Source organism: Petaurus breviceps, unplaced genomic scaffold (assembly GCF_028583685.1).
Source record: "Petaurus breviceps papuanus isolate PSGF00001 unplaced genomic scaffold, PetGlider_PUasm1.0 551, whole genome shotgun sequence".
NCBI classification, from domain to species: domain Eukaryota; kingdom Metazoa; phylum Chordata; class Mammalia; order Diprotodontia; family Petauridae; genus Petaurus; species Petaurus breviceps.
In genome coordinates, this window is record NW_027186372.1 from 9,752,949 (window position 1) to 9,767,143 (window position 14,195).

General features: G+C 36.7%; 1 protein-coding gene across 2 annotated transcripts in view; it reads right to left on the reverse strand.

Moving 5' to 3' along the window:
- The window catches only part of LOC138172660 (kazal-type serine protease inhibitor domain-containing protein 1-like), a 25,836-nt gene extending 21,090 nt beyond the window's left edge, over window positions 1-4,746 (reverse strand). The window contains exon 1 of one of the 2 annotated variants that reach the window (XM_069102384.1): window positions 3,939-4,746. In XM_069102384.1, the coding sequence (XP_068958485.1) occupies window positions 3,939-4,398 (460 nt within the window). In that variant the 5' untranslated portion in view covers window positions 4,399-4,746. The remainder of the gene's footprint in view (window positions 1-3,938) is intronic. The other variant, XM_069102383.1, reaches the window with a different exon arrangement.
- Between the last annotated feature and the right edge of the window lie 9,449 nt (window positions 4,747-14,195).

Here is a 14,195-nt window from a genome sequence, read left to right on the forward strand (position 1 = left end):
AAGAAGAAGAAGAAGAAGAAGAAGAAGAAGAAGAAGAAGAAGAAGAAAATTGTCCCATTTGAACTGACAGGTGCCTAGAGAGCAGCAACTACTATTCACAGATTTCACATCATGAGGATGATGTCTTCCTTTGTTCATGAATTGGATTTCAGTGAGGTAGAACTGCACAAAGTCATCAGCTGCACTCTATCCATCAGAGTCATTGGAGCCCAGCAGCAAGACAAAACCCAAGACAAATGATCCAAAAAGGAAATCAAAGACAAAAATAAAGATTCCATATACACTAAAATATTCATAGCATCACTTGGTGGTAGTAAAGAACTGAAAACAAGGTACATAGGGTCCATCTTTTGGGGGAATGTCTATATGATTGTGACATATAAATGTGATGAAATTTACTGTGTCTTAAGAAACGATGAAAATGAAGGATTGAGAGAAGCATGGGAAGATAATGAATTGATACAAATTGATACAAAGTGAAGTGAGCAGAATCAGCAAAGCAATATATGCAATGACTCTAACAATGTAAATGGGGAACAAAAAGAATATGATTCACTGTAATCATAACGACTAACCTCAACTGTGAAGAAGAAATGAGTCAATGTACTACCCCCAATTCTTTGTATAAGTGGAGGACTATGAATGTGAAACAATTGTATAGATAGTCAGATTTGATTGATGTATTTTTTGGTTTTGCTGAACAACATGTTAAGTTTTTCTCTTTTTAAATTTTTTGTTACAAGCATGGCTCACTAGGAAGGAGTAGAACATATTCAGAAGTGAAGGTGATCAATTAATTAAAATAATAATAATAAAAATATCTCCTTCTGATTGCTTTTTAGGTCAGCCTTTGAAGAGATTTCCCAGGCTTCTGGGTGGAGACTTGAGTCACACATAAAATGGAAAATACCTCAAAAACATAATTGAGGTTTTTTGGGCTATAGACATCTTAATACAAGAATTACATGTACTTTTGGGAAAGATAATGAGGACAATGCAAAAGTAAGCAAATAATAATATGGCTCTCCATAATGTTTAGAATTGTTGCCATAATGTTCCGTCTTTCAGCCTCATAAATTGATTCATTCTTATTGAGCATTACATGCACTGGCTAGACAGAAGAGCCATTAAAAAAAGGATGCTGAGGGGATTTGCTGTAGTGGCCTAAGTGTTGTAGTTAAAGTAGTACCTGATTTTACACTAGAAGATAATAGACAAACTATTGGGCAAGTCACTTAACCCCAATTGCCCTACCTTCCCCCCTCCAAACAGGAAGGAAAAAAAGAAAAAGGAAGGAAGGAGGGAAGGAAGGAAGGAAGGAAGGAAGGAAGGAAGGAAGGAAGGAAGGAAGGAAGGAAGGAAGGAAGGAAGGAAGGAAGGAAGGAAGGAAGAATGAAAGGAAGGAAGGGAGAAAGGAAGAAAGAAAGGAAGGAAGGAAGAATGAATGAATGAATGAATGAATGAATGAAAGGAAGGAAGAAAGGAAGGAAGAAAGGAAGGAAGAAAGGGAGAAAGGAAGGAAGGAAGAAAGAAAGAAAAAGAAAGAAAGAAAGAAAGAAAGAAGAAAAAAAGGAAGGAAGGAAGGAAGGAAGAAAGAAAGAAAGAAAGAAAGAGAAAGGAAGGAAGGAAGAAAGAAAGAAAAAAGAAAGAAAAGGAAAATAACAGATACTGGGAAAATAGGTCTTCAAAAACTAATGATAATGCATTCTCATCATAATAATGGCTGCAAGGTCAATACATTTCGTTAAGTTGTATTTAGGCAAGTGGCCTTTTGATTTCACCTACATCTTCCAGTGATCATATTGTGCCACAGTATACAGTGACATTTTGTTTGCAGGAGACCACATAGAGAATGTTAATAATAGCAAGCATTTACTTTAAGCTTTGTATCCATTATCTCATTTGATCTTCATGATAATTCTGAAAAGTAGGTGCTATTATAATCTTTCTAACAAATGAGGAAACTGAGCCTGAAAAAGGTTTGGTGATTTGCCTGAGAACCAAACAGCCTGCAAGTTTCTGAAAGATTCAAGTGCTTGTATATACTGTCTCACCTACCTGCCTCTTTAGGAGATTTAAAATTTTTTATTGAGAAAATGTAGAACATATTAAAAAATATTTCTCTAGCAAAATGCCAAGTTTAGGCACTTCTTGGCAGTGTGTCATCCCCACTTGTCTTATCTCAGTCTTTTGAACTCCTGAACATCCCACAAGAATTAGTTTAAACATTACCTCCTCCACAAATATCTTCCCTGGTCCTTCCAAGTCAGAAGAGACATTGGCATTACATTAACCATCATAGCATTTCTTTTGGTACCTCCCTTTTGACACTTAGCCATATCTTCCTTGTATTAGAATTCTTAGAGTATAGTCTTCCTCTACCAGATTTTAAGCTCCCCGAGGTCAGGGCCTGGGTTTTATTTAACTTCTTATCTTCCCCTGAGCCTAGCACCATATCTAGTACATAGTAGATTTTTCAGAAATAAATTTTTAATAAGTTAGTTAAACATGCACCTATCTCAGTATTGTAAGATTAAATGAGCATTTTTAGTTTCATAATAGAAAGTTCTATAAAACTGTTAAATATTATTATTATTGACATCTGGTATCTATACTACTATTTTAGATAAAACAATAATGTTTTATAAAATGTTAGCCAAAATATTATCATTTGAGGCAGATAGCCAAGTCAAGTCCCATTTTATCCTAGAAATCTACTATTAAAAATTAACAAATTTTCAACTGCTTGAGGAAGATATGGTAGGAAAATTTTTGCTCCAAAGCAAAGAAAGGGGAAATATCATATATCATCATTTGTACATAGTATATGTGAACTAATAATACTGGTAGATTTCTAATACTGATGTAATGGCCGAGTTTTTTTTTCCTACTCCTTTTACTTCATGTCTTACTAAAAACTCTTATTTAAGCATTTCTGTGTAGCTTGCAGTTCTACAGAATATGCTTTGGGACATTTGAAAATCTGGTCTCTAAAAATAGTACTGCTAATTTTTGAAGGATGAATCATATTGCTATCAGGCTGTAAAACTGCTTTGTGAAAGTGACAGACTTAATTGCCTGATTTTTCTTTCATTTTGCTGATAGACTATACTGTGTTCATCAATTGGTTTCTTAATTTGCACAAAGAAAATGGAATCTAAGAAGTAATTGGAACTATTTCAGTCTGTTGCTGTAAAAATAAATGCAAATGATTTCCAATTATTTCTACTCATATGATATATGATTTATTATATAGCTTTTTCTATCCATACACATGGCTTTTTAAGTGAGTTTTTTAACCTATGTACTGAGAAACAAACTTTTGCCAAACAGTCATTCATTCTAGATATTTTACTCATATTTTAGGAAAATGTTATTGATTTGGGAGAATTCCCGAGAGATTCCATCACACAATATTTCTATTTATTATGATTATTTTACTCACCATTCTCCCTTGATTTTTCTTTCTATTGGTCTTTTTAACAGTATTTTATTTTGGTATAGTAAGTATCAATGGGGTGTAGGAACTAATTGTTAATATTTTTATGAAACACAAATATAAATGTAGTAGTTCAGTGCATTCACTGAGTTTAAATGTTTGTATACTGTACCTAATTTTTTGCCCACACAATCTCTATCTGTTGGCCATTTAGAGAGCTAGATAGATTGATTGACTCCTAAATACCATATAATTACTCTTTCTTCTTAAATTCTGTTAAATTTCTTCTAAATTTCTTCAGGTCTTAGCAAGGCAGACAATTCATCAATAAGTTAGAAATTAAGTCAAACTGTGATAAACTGTTTCTTCAAGCCTTTTATCATTCATCTAAATGTAATATTATGATACTGATAACACAAAAAGAAAAAACATCTTCAAAGATCAATATTCTTTCTCTCTAAATATATTGTTGAAAAATGTAGTTGTTTTTTTTTTTTACCTGTTTCACATGGTCCTTTGTGTTTTATGCTAACATTGGTTTTCTTCTGAGAATAAATCTCATTGAACTGGCAAATATTCTCATAGGTCTTCCCTTCAGGTCCACAGACACTTTCCTGGGATCCACAAACACACTGTGGTTCAGGAATTTCCCCATACTCCATCACCTCAGTATCTAAAATGCACTCCAGGTTTTGCCCACACAGTCCGTAGAAATGATTATTGCCATCCAAGTCACAGATCTGCCCTTCTCTATTTCCACATTCAAAGCAGCAGCCACAACGGTCTAACACAGTCCCAGCCAGGCAGTTTTCAGGTTGAGAACAAACTTCTAAATCACATTTTCCACAGTTATCTCCTTGCCTTAATAATCTCAGCCAGCTTCCATGATACAAGGTGGGAAGACTCTGGAAAGCTTGTATCAGGACCATCAGCATTGCTGTGCTTACCAGAGGCTTCATTTCTAAAATGAAATGAACACAAGCCTAAGATCTTTGGTTTTAAGCCAAAAGAAAAAAAAAATCACATTCCTCCTTTTCCTCCTTCATAAAACAAATCTGCAGCAACATAGATTTTAAAACAAAATTAACATCAGGCTTCAGGTCTGGAATAGATAAGTAAAATATTCAAATCTGTAAGTATTCTTCTATGTTACAATTTTGAGAAAGACTTTGCTCTGTATTTAAGACAAAACTCTCCTCTTGATAGTAGAATTGTAGCTCTCTAAAATGCCTTTGACTTTTATAAGCTCTGTAAGGTGAATTTGGAAGCACTTGCTGTAATAGAACAGACCTGTACTGTGACTACTTAATATAAGCCTCAGTTTCCTTATCTGGGGTATGGTAGAAGGAACGCTGGGTTTTGAGTTGGGGACCAAGGTTTGCATCCTAGTTCCACTTTGCACATCCCTTAACTTCCTTAAATGAAAACGTTGACCTAGATGAAACGGACTTTAAGCTCTTTTTCCAGCTGAAATCTGTGATCCCACGATTGTATGATTAGCTGATCTCTCAAGTCCCTTATGAGTCTATAATTCTAAGTATTAGTGCCATGAGAATATATATCATGGAGCTTAGCTATAAGGGTTATTGCTAGAATACCAAAAGACTATAAACCAACCTAATTGACATCAAAGCATTAGGGGTCAAGTGGGATTTTCTACCATTGCTAATATACCATGAGGCCATAATAAACATTAAATAATAATAACTCACGATCATTATAACAATAACGGCACATCTGTGAAATAAATTATTCTAAGAACAATTAATATATTTCAGTACTGTAACCTTTTGTCCATATATTGCTCTATTGGCCTGTCTGTGACTCTTGTTAAATCATGTAACTGCTGTCTGCAGAACAGTGATTTAAATTAGACATATAGATTTCCATCTAAGTAAGACAGATGAAGTGAGATAACAGAGAGGGAAGAGCACAGCTCAGGGAGCATAGGGAATTGATTTTGGTTTTCTTTATACAACTGGGGTCATTTTTCTTAGATTCATCATCTGGTATTGATTGGTCTATTGAAATCAAGGAGCAAGGGATAGGAGTAAGATACAAAAGAGGCAGATTTTGAGGAGATTTGGATGAGATATAGCTGAGCTGGACAGTGAGAAATGAAAGGGATGAATGCCAGACATGGATTGCTATGTTGAATAAGAATTACAAAAAGAATAATTAATAATAATAATAATAACAGCGAACATTTACACGGCACTTAAAGGTTTGCAGAGCACTTTACATACATTATTTCTTCTCATTTTCACAACAACCATGAGAGGCAGGTGTCATTATTTTCATTTTACAGAACAGGAAACTGAGGCACTGTTAAGTGAAAAAGGATGAATCACTGAAAGCAAAATAATAATCATAATCTGTAGCACTTGTATAGCACTTAAAGGTTTGCAAAGCAATTTATATATTATCTCATTGAATGTCACAACTAGGTGCTCTAATTCCTATTTTACAGAACAGGAAATTGAGGCATGGAGCATATAAGTGATTTTTACAGAGTCAGTGTCTGAGGCTAGTTTAAACTTTCTGATTTCAAGTCCAGTGTTCTATTCACTATGGTACCTGGTTGCCAGGAAAAGGAATGATCTAGAGAGAATGAAGAGGGTAGAATAGTAAATCAGCTGAAGTCTTAAGCCCTCTCTTCCCTCTTCCACCAACCCTAACCCATTCTAATTCCAAAGAAAAAGCTATTATATAAATCTTCCCATTTTGTACCAACAAATCTTGGAGAAACTCTCCTTATCCCCCAGGCTATTCTGGTGGGAATCAGGATAAGATTATATTCATTTAGGAAGAATGGGTGCTGAGATCAATCAAGCATTTATTAAATACCTTACATGTATCCCTCCCTGTACTAGGCTCTGGGGGCAGAAATACAAAAGTGAGGAAGTCCCAGCCCTCACTGAGTTAATATTCTACTGATGGGAAGCAACAGGTTCATAGATAACTAAATACAGGAAATACACAAACTAAATACACAATGATTTAGGATAGGGGAGGCACTAAAAACAGAGAAATTGAGAAAGATTTTTTTGAAAAATGTGAGCTGAGCCAAGATGTAATTTTCTATTGTTTTGTTCTGCAAATCTGTTTAGCTGAACTTTTACAATTCATGTCCTTTTCTCATCTCTTAGTATAATGCAATGAGAATTTAGTTGATCTTAGAAGTTTCCAAGGGTGGGGTGGATACAAATGAGCCAGATGACATAAATTGTCATCTAAAACAGCTCCGTATTCAATCCTCATTTGTGTAGATCTGAATATGAGTGACAAATGCACTTCAAAGGAGAACATAAACACCCAAGGAAAGTTGAGGTAGGTAACTAGAACTCCCAAGACCACATCCTTCTTCCAGACATAAAGTAGTACTTATCTACTTTGATTGTTCTCCCATTTCCACTGGGAGGTGGTGTGGTGTATAGCCTAGTGGCAACGTGGAATTGTTGGAAATAGGATGCTGGGTTTAGAATCAGGAAAATCTGTTTAAATCTAACCTCGGATACTTACTAGCTGTGTGATTCTGAGCAATATATAACTTCTGTGGGCCTCAGTTTCCTTTAAGTAAAATGAGAGAATTGGACTAGATGACCTCTGAGGTCCTCCCCATCTCTAAATCTATCCTGTTATCGAGATCTATGGGTATGGCAAAAAGGATCAGTTGGGGAACATCAGCCAGGAGGCTTTGCTTCTTTTCCTTTTATCTGTTGCATTCAAGCAACCTCAATGGTGGTAAGAGACTTGTGCCTTCACTGGCACTATTTGTGGAAATCTCTTCCTCCTTCTTCCCCTCCTCCTTCCCACAACTCATTCATGGAAGTGGATGGAGCACTGGCTGGGAATAGCAGGGCAGTTACAAAACTCATAGATATTGTCTCTGTCCTAAAGGAGATTACAATATAATTAATTCAATACTGCCAATAAGTGAATTATAATTCATGTTAATCCTTATTAAGAACACACAGTTGAAATCCATGGTGGAGGTGACAAAATTTTTACGTCATTTAGGGATAAATTTTCAATATATTTTAATAAAATAATGGCCCCTCCAAAATGAAAAATAATCATGAATGGTATTATTACACAAAAAGGTAACTGACATGATATCACATGGTCTCAGGAGAGGTAAAGAAGGAAGTAGCTCACAGGCCCTCCTTCCTTGTTTCATGGTATGAATGAAGAAGTCTTTTAATCTCAAATGTAAATGCCACAAAATGTCCCCAGCTGCTAAGCCAGGCAAATTTTAAAGATGCTAACAGTTCTGCTTTGCAACCAATGGAAAAAGGCTGTTCTCAACTATCTGGTAAGCCAGAGCAGAGTGTCCATTCATACTCCAGTCTCCCAGAAGTAGATCTTTAACATCTTCCATGTCTATGACGCCATCTTAGGTAGTCTAGGCATGTGCCAACCCCCCATTACATATATAAAATCTCCAACAGATTTCACACACTAGTGGGAAAGGAAACATTCCATGGCCAACTCATTTTCTGAGATGAGGAAGATTGTATCATGGTTAGAGTAGATCACTCTCACAGATCCATCTCACACTAATTACTTGCCCCATGTTCTTCTCTGTTTTGATTTTTGTGGATTTCTTGGCATGGTATTATAGCTCCCATTGTTCTGCCAGCCCACATTGCCTCTCTAGCCACTGCTTTCAACCTCCATAGCTGCTGATAAACCATTTTCCGTGAAGAAGTTTTGGAGATTCCATTTCTTTTTGTAAAACTACATCAGGCCAGCAACCTCAGTAGCTAGCTCAGATGTGTTGAACTATTTTGTCAGTCAGGCTTCACTATACCTAACTGACAAAAATAAGGTCAAGACCTTTCCTCTATATACACATTCTTTCTTTCCTAGAAATGGAGAAGAAATAGGAGAACAATTTGTACAATAATAGCAACATTGTAAAGACAAGCAATTTTAAAGGACTTTAAAACTCTTATCAATATAATAACCGATCCTGATTTCGAAGAACCATCGACAAAGAAAGCTACCCATTCTCTGACAGAGAGGCGATGGATTCAAGATGCTGAATGAGATGTACGTTGCTGGGCAGGACCAATACAAGAATTAGTTTTGCTTGACTAGGCCTATTTTATGAGGGTTTTGTTTTTCTTCATTTTTCAATTTGGGATGGGTAGAAGGGAGAGAAAATAAATGTTTGTTAATAAAAAAAATAAAAAGACACTAAAAAAGCCAAAGTGACTGGCTCTTACCTGTAATTGAGTTAAGGCAGTTTGATTCCTTACACCACTTCCTTGTGTGCCCTGCCTTCTTCTCCCTCTTCCCCCCAACCCCTCACCCAAACCATGATTAATAATTCTAGTAAGCTTTTCTGAGGTTTGATATAAACCATGCACTAATTTTCATTCGCTCTTTCACCTCCCATAATAGCCTTGGCAGCTAACACCCAGACTGTACAGATTGCTTTGAAGTTTTTTCTTGATAAGCTTCAGAGCAATCGAGGAACTTAGTCATACTGGAGGATAAGGACAGAGCTGAGGACTTTTGCCCTGAATTCCTACTCTCATAACAAAAATTACTACCTCTCTTACTTAAGTATATCTTGAAGACCTACTATGTTACCCATTACTGTGTTAAATACTGCAGAGAACTCAAAGGGAGGGTTAAGACACAATCCCTACTCTCTTTTAACTTAGAGTTGCACTGGTTTCTAAGCAAAATGCAATTTTAGGTAAGGTGGATGAAAAATAGACTTGCTACATCTCTTTCAATGCACAATAAACCAACTACATTGAGGGGTAGTCATTAATACAAAGAAATAGGTGAAAAAAGAAATGAGAGGCGACTCTGAAGGTATTACCTTTCCACAGAAAAGGGAATTCCTCAGAGTCCTCATATTCCTCTTTGTTGCTCATGTTACAGGGGTAACTGAAGAGTTTCATTGAATTCAATCCCAGGACAGAAAGAATGTGTTACAACCCTTTTCTGGGAAAAATGGGGCATTTCAGAGCTCCTCACTGAAGCATATGAGTGGGGAATATTCTTTGTAACCAAGTTGGAGTTAAAAAAAAAAAGCTTTGCTAAATGTATCTAGCAAGCATTTCGTCTTCCCTTAAATAAAATAAATTCCCTTAATAAAGCCAATGGAGTCGAGGTTTGGGGTGGTGGGGGTGGTGGTGATGGTGAGGGTGTTTATGATTAATTACAGAAAAAGAAAAAAGACTTTATGCTGCTGAACTATCTTCTTGGAACTGCTGGCTCTAAAGCCAAGCTGTACATTGGATTCCCTTTTTTGTGCCAATCTTACATTTTTAAAAAACATAACTTTTATGAATATCATCATTAGTGCTATAAGCACAGGGAAGTATAAGTTAATTCTACAGTAAAGTGATTATTAAATCCATTAGTCATATACAGGGGATCCATAATTAACTTATTCTCCAGCATCAAGTAAATGATTCTACTGTGTGCTTTAAGAAAGCAATTGTTCACTAATATGCAAAATACAGCAAGGCTATTAGATCATAAAACCATGCAATCTTATAATTAAATTATAAATTTTACATATTTTAATAATGTGCTTTATATATTTTAATTGTTTTCTACATAAGATTAAAAGGAGATGCCACAATTTTTCTCAGACATATTATATCTAGCCCTGAACAGTACAATGCTTAATAATAAGTGATGAGTATCTACAGGGGATGACAGCAGTCTTTCAGGAATGTAGAATTTTTCTTTGGAATATTGCCGAGGACTAAAATGAGAATATGTATTAGTTCTAAGTGGTGTTAAGGCTATGCTCCTGGGCTTTCCTTTATTTTCTTCTCTGCTCCTTCATTAGTAACAACCATAGGCATTCAGAGTCACTATTCATATCAACCAGTTTGAGCTAGGTTCATGTCATAGGATTCAGAGCTAGACAGGACCATTGAAGTCATTTAGTCCAAACCTTTCATTTTACAAAAGAATATTTACCAAGAGGAAATGACATGCTCGAGGTTGTGCAGATAATAAGAGAGTTCCAAGATCCAAACCCAGCTCTTACTGTTAACTTCTATTATTTTAGCTTGAAATTTGGATGAATTCAATGAAGAAATTATTGATAATTATACTGGGTACTGAAAGCATGAAGATGAATCCTAACTCACATTTATATGGCACTTTAAAGTTTACAAAGCACTTTTCCCCACAATAACCCTTTGAAGCAGGTAGTACAAATATTATTATCTTCCTTTTTACAGATAAAAAGAGCTTCAGAATGTTTAAGTGATTTGCCCATGACTACAGAGTGAGGGGGTGTGGAAACGAGGATACAAACCAAGGTCTTTGGACTCAAGTTCAACGCTTTTTCCTCTATGATAACAATAATAATTAATATTTATACAGCATCTAACATATGTCAGGTACTGTGCTAAACACTCTAGAAATATTATTTCAATTGATACAACAATCCTAGGTTATCCCCATTTTACAGATAAGGTAACTGAGGCAAAGAAGTTAAATGACTTGCCCAGGGTTATATAGTTAGTAAGTATCAGAGGCTGGATTTGAATTCAGGTCTTCCTTCCTCCAGACCTGGTTCTCAGTCCACTTCATGACCTAGCTGCCCCACACTGTAATGTACTCTTTTACCAGGGGTTTATTGTCTAATGAGAGATCAACTTATAACAAGAACAAAATAATATCTTATTATTATATGATTATATCAAAATTATATCTTAATATTTTATTTTCAAAACAAAGTTATTTTATACACTTACACAATAATAGAAGATGCTAAATATAAGAGTAATTGCAGAAATCGTGCCTTGTTCCAGGACTACTTTTTTCTCTAAACTTCATTGAACAAGATAAGAAGACTAATTGCATAGTAATAACAACAACTTAACAAAAACATATATAATATTAGTAAAACATAACCATCAGCCTAAGACAAGTATAGAAAGATTAAGACTTCATTGACAGCAAGGAGAAAGAATATTGATGGGCATTCTTAGAGCGCATGATGAACAGGTCAAAAACCTATAGAAAAACTCAATGTGCAGTGATGATTGCTTATCATAGATGATTGCATATCATCTCTGTTGTCTTGTCTGCTACCAGAGTCGTTATCAAGGATACTTTCAGTCCCACAGAGAAGAAGTTTGTGTTAATTATTTTATTCAACTACAAAAGCTGACAGTTTCCCTCTTCTCAGGTGTCCAAATAGCTGGGGTGTGGCTACCAGAAGAATTGAAGAAGTTGACTGGCTTTTTAAAAGGGAAAGGTTCTCCTGATGATAGAGGCACAAATAGTCCCTATGAACATTGGGAGTGGAGATGTCTCTAAATCTGTGCATCTGTGTTTAAGCAACAACAGAAACAAAAGAGGATGTCTTCTTTTTCCATGTATGCAATTAATGTGTTTGAAAGACCTGAGAGTGACCAACTGGGCACCTCTGTAACCTTTTGCTTTTCATATACTGACCGCTGGGATGCAGAAAAAAATTAAATGCACTATTTTACCACTGCCTGGTTTGTGCCGTGCCAGTTTGCTTACTGTTTCTATTTTCCAGTTTTTTATGGTGCAGAATATTAAAGGAATAGAGGATAACCTGCCTAGTGTGATTTGAGAAGCCCACTGAAAATTCACACCTGTATGAAACATTGAGGCCAGGAATTCTTAACTTTTGTGTGTGTTGTGGACGTTTTTGGCAGTCTGATAGTGCCTATGGACCTCTTCTCAGAAGAATGTTTTTAAGTAATTGAAGGAAATGATAAATTTCAGTTAGAGGCTAGTGAAAATAAAGATGAAGTTTTTTTCTCCACCTAAGGTCATGAATCCCTTGAAATCTATGCATAGAGGGGCGGCCAGGTAGCACAGCAAGTAAGAGCAATGGCTCCAGTGTTGGGATGACCTGGAGATCGAATCTGGGCTCAGACACTTAGCACCCACCCAGAAACACCTGGCCGTGTAACCTTGAGCAAGTTATTTAACCCCAATTGCTTAGGGGCAGCCAGGTGGCTCAGCAAGTAAGAGCCCCAGTGTCGGGATAACCTGGGGTTCAAATCGGGGCTCAGATACTTAGCACCACACCCAGAAATAACTGGCCATGTAACCTTGAGCAAGTTACTTAACCCTGATTGCTTAATAATAATAAAGAAATCTATGCATAGACCCCATAGGAGTCTGTGGACCTCAGGCTAAGAATTAATGCTCTAGGCTATGGCCTTGCCTTACATTTCCACAATTAGAGATTCAGTCCTTTGGGTTGTCTTCCCTTGAGATACAGTTACTGGCAAGGTCAGGTTAGGAGGTGGTGGGTATATTAGGTTAAGATAAACATAGGCAACAGGTTCCTGAGGTAGCTACCATTTGAGGAATAGATTTGCCCCAAACTGAAGAGTTATACTTCATTATTCAATAGCTCATGCCTTTCTTCATCTTACTATCAGGATAACTTGAAAATAGTCATGGCCAATTCCACTCAGTGCAAATAAAAGTGTGGACCCTGGAGGAAATTCCTCATACTTCTCACTCTCCAGTTGCAGCTGAAGCTCCACTGTTTACTCCCACTGGAGGGAAGAAGAGAAAAGAGGAATGAATTGGAAGAGGGAGGGAGGGAACACTAACGTTTACATATGCATAGCTCCCTCTTTGGAAGATCCCTTAACATTCCTTGATCTTAAGTTGAGTGAGGTCAAGTGCCAACATGCTTCCTTTCTCCCTCTACACTTTTCCTTTCCTTTAAAGCTAAAATCTTCCTCTGGGTCCTAAATGTTAGAGCTGGCCTTATAGTACAAAATACATTTGTCCATGCTTACATTGAAACTTATCGACCATTAGCATCATAGTGTGAATAAGTTTATCCAAGAGAACCAGGTCCCCAACAAGGAATGTTGAAGAGCATTTTTCATAGTGTTAAAGGGGAAGGTAATACTTTGCAGGAGTGGGGAACCTGGAGCCTCCAGGTCACATGTGGCTTTCTAGGTCCTTAAGTGCAGCCCTTTGACTGAATCCAAACTTCACAGAACAAATCCCCTTAATAAAAGTATTTTTTTCTGTAAAATTTGGACACAGTCAAAAGGCTGCATCTAAGGACCTAGAAGGCCATATGTGGCCTTGAGGCCACAGGCTCCCCAACCCTGCTACAGGGTCAGAAAGACCTGGAGAGGCCAAACAAGAGAAGGGTGCTGCAGTGACCAGGCCAGAATAGAGAAGGGGAGGGCATTGAATACCTGAGGGAGGAACACCAAACATAAACTACTATTTACTTCACCTAGGGTCTAGGACTGATCATGGTGATATTTTTTTTTTCCAAATGTCAAATTTTTTTGTTAAATATATCTTCTGCTTTATTTGAGTATCATTTTCTTCCTCTGGACATTAAATATAACAGGTCTTTTCCCCCCTTTGTTTCTTTTGTTGGAGGCAAAATCTGGACGTTAGTTATTAAGAGTGTATTGGATGATTCAGGGGCTGCCTTGATCCTTCTGAGATTGTCTAACATGGAGACACCCTCCTTCTCTATTCTCCCCTACAACGTGGGTGGGAACAGGCTGCCATCTGTTTTTAAAACTGAAAGACACAGGAACAGTCTGTCTCTCTCTGTCTCTTTATCTCTCTTTGTCTCTATCTGTCACAGCTCATCTGCAGTGCCATAAACTGACCTAGGAGAGAGGATACCTTCCCCTCCCCTTTAAACCCTATGCTGGGGTTTTTTGTCTTGTTGGGTTTCCTTTGTTCTTCTCAGCTTCTGGGTGCAGGCTATAAACCTTACTGGACCAAGGATTTA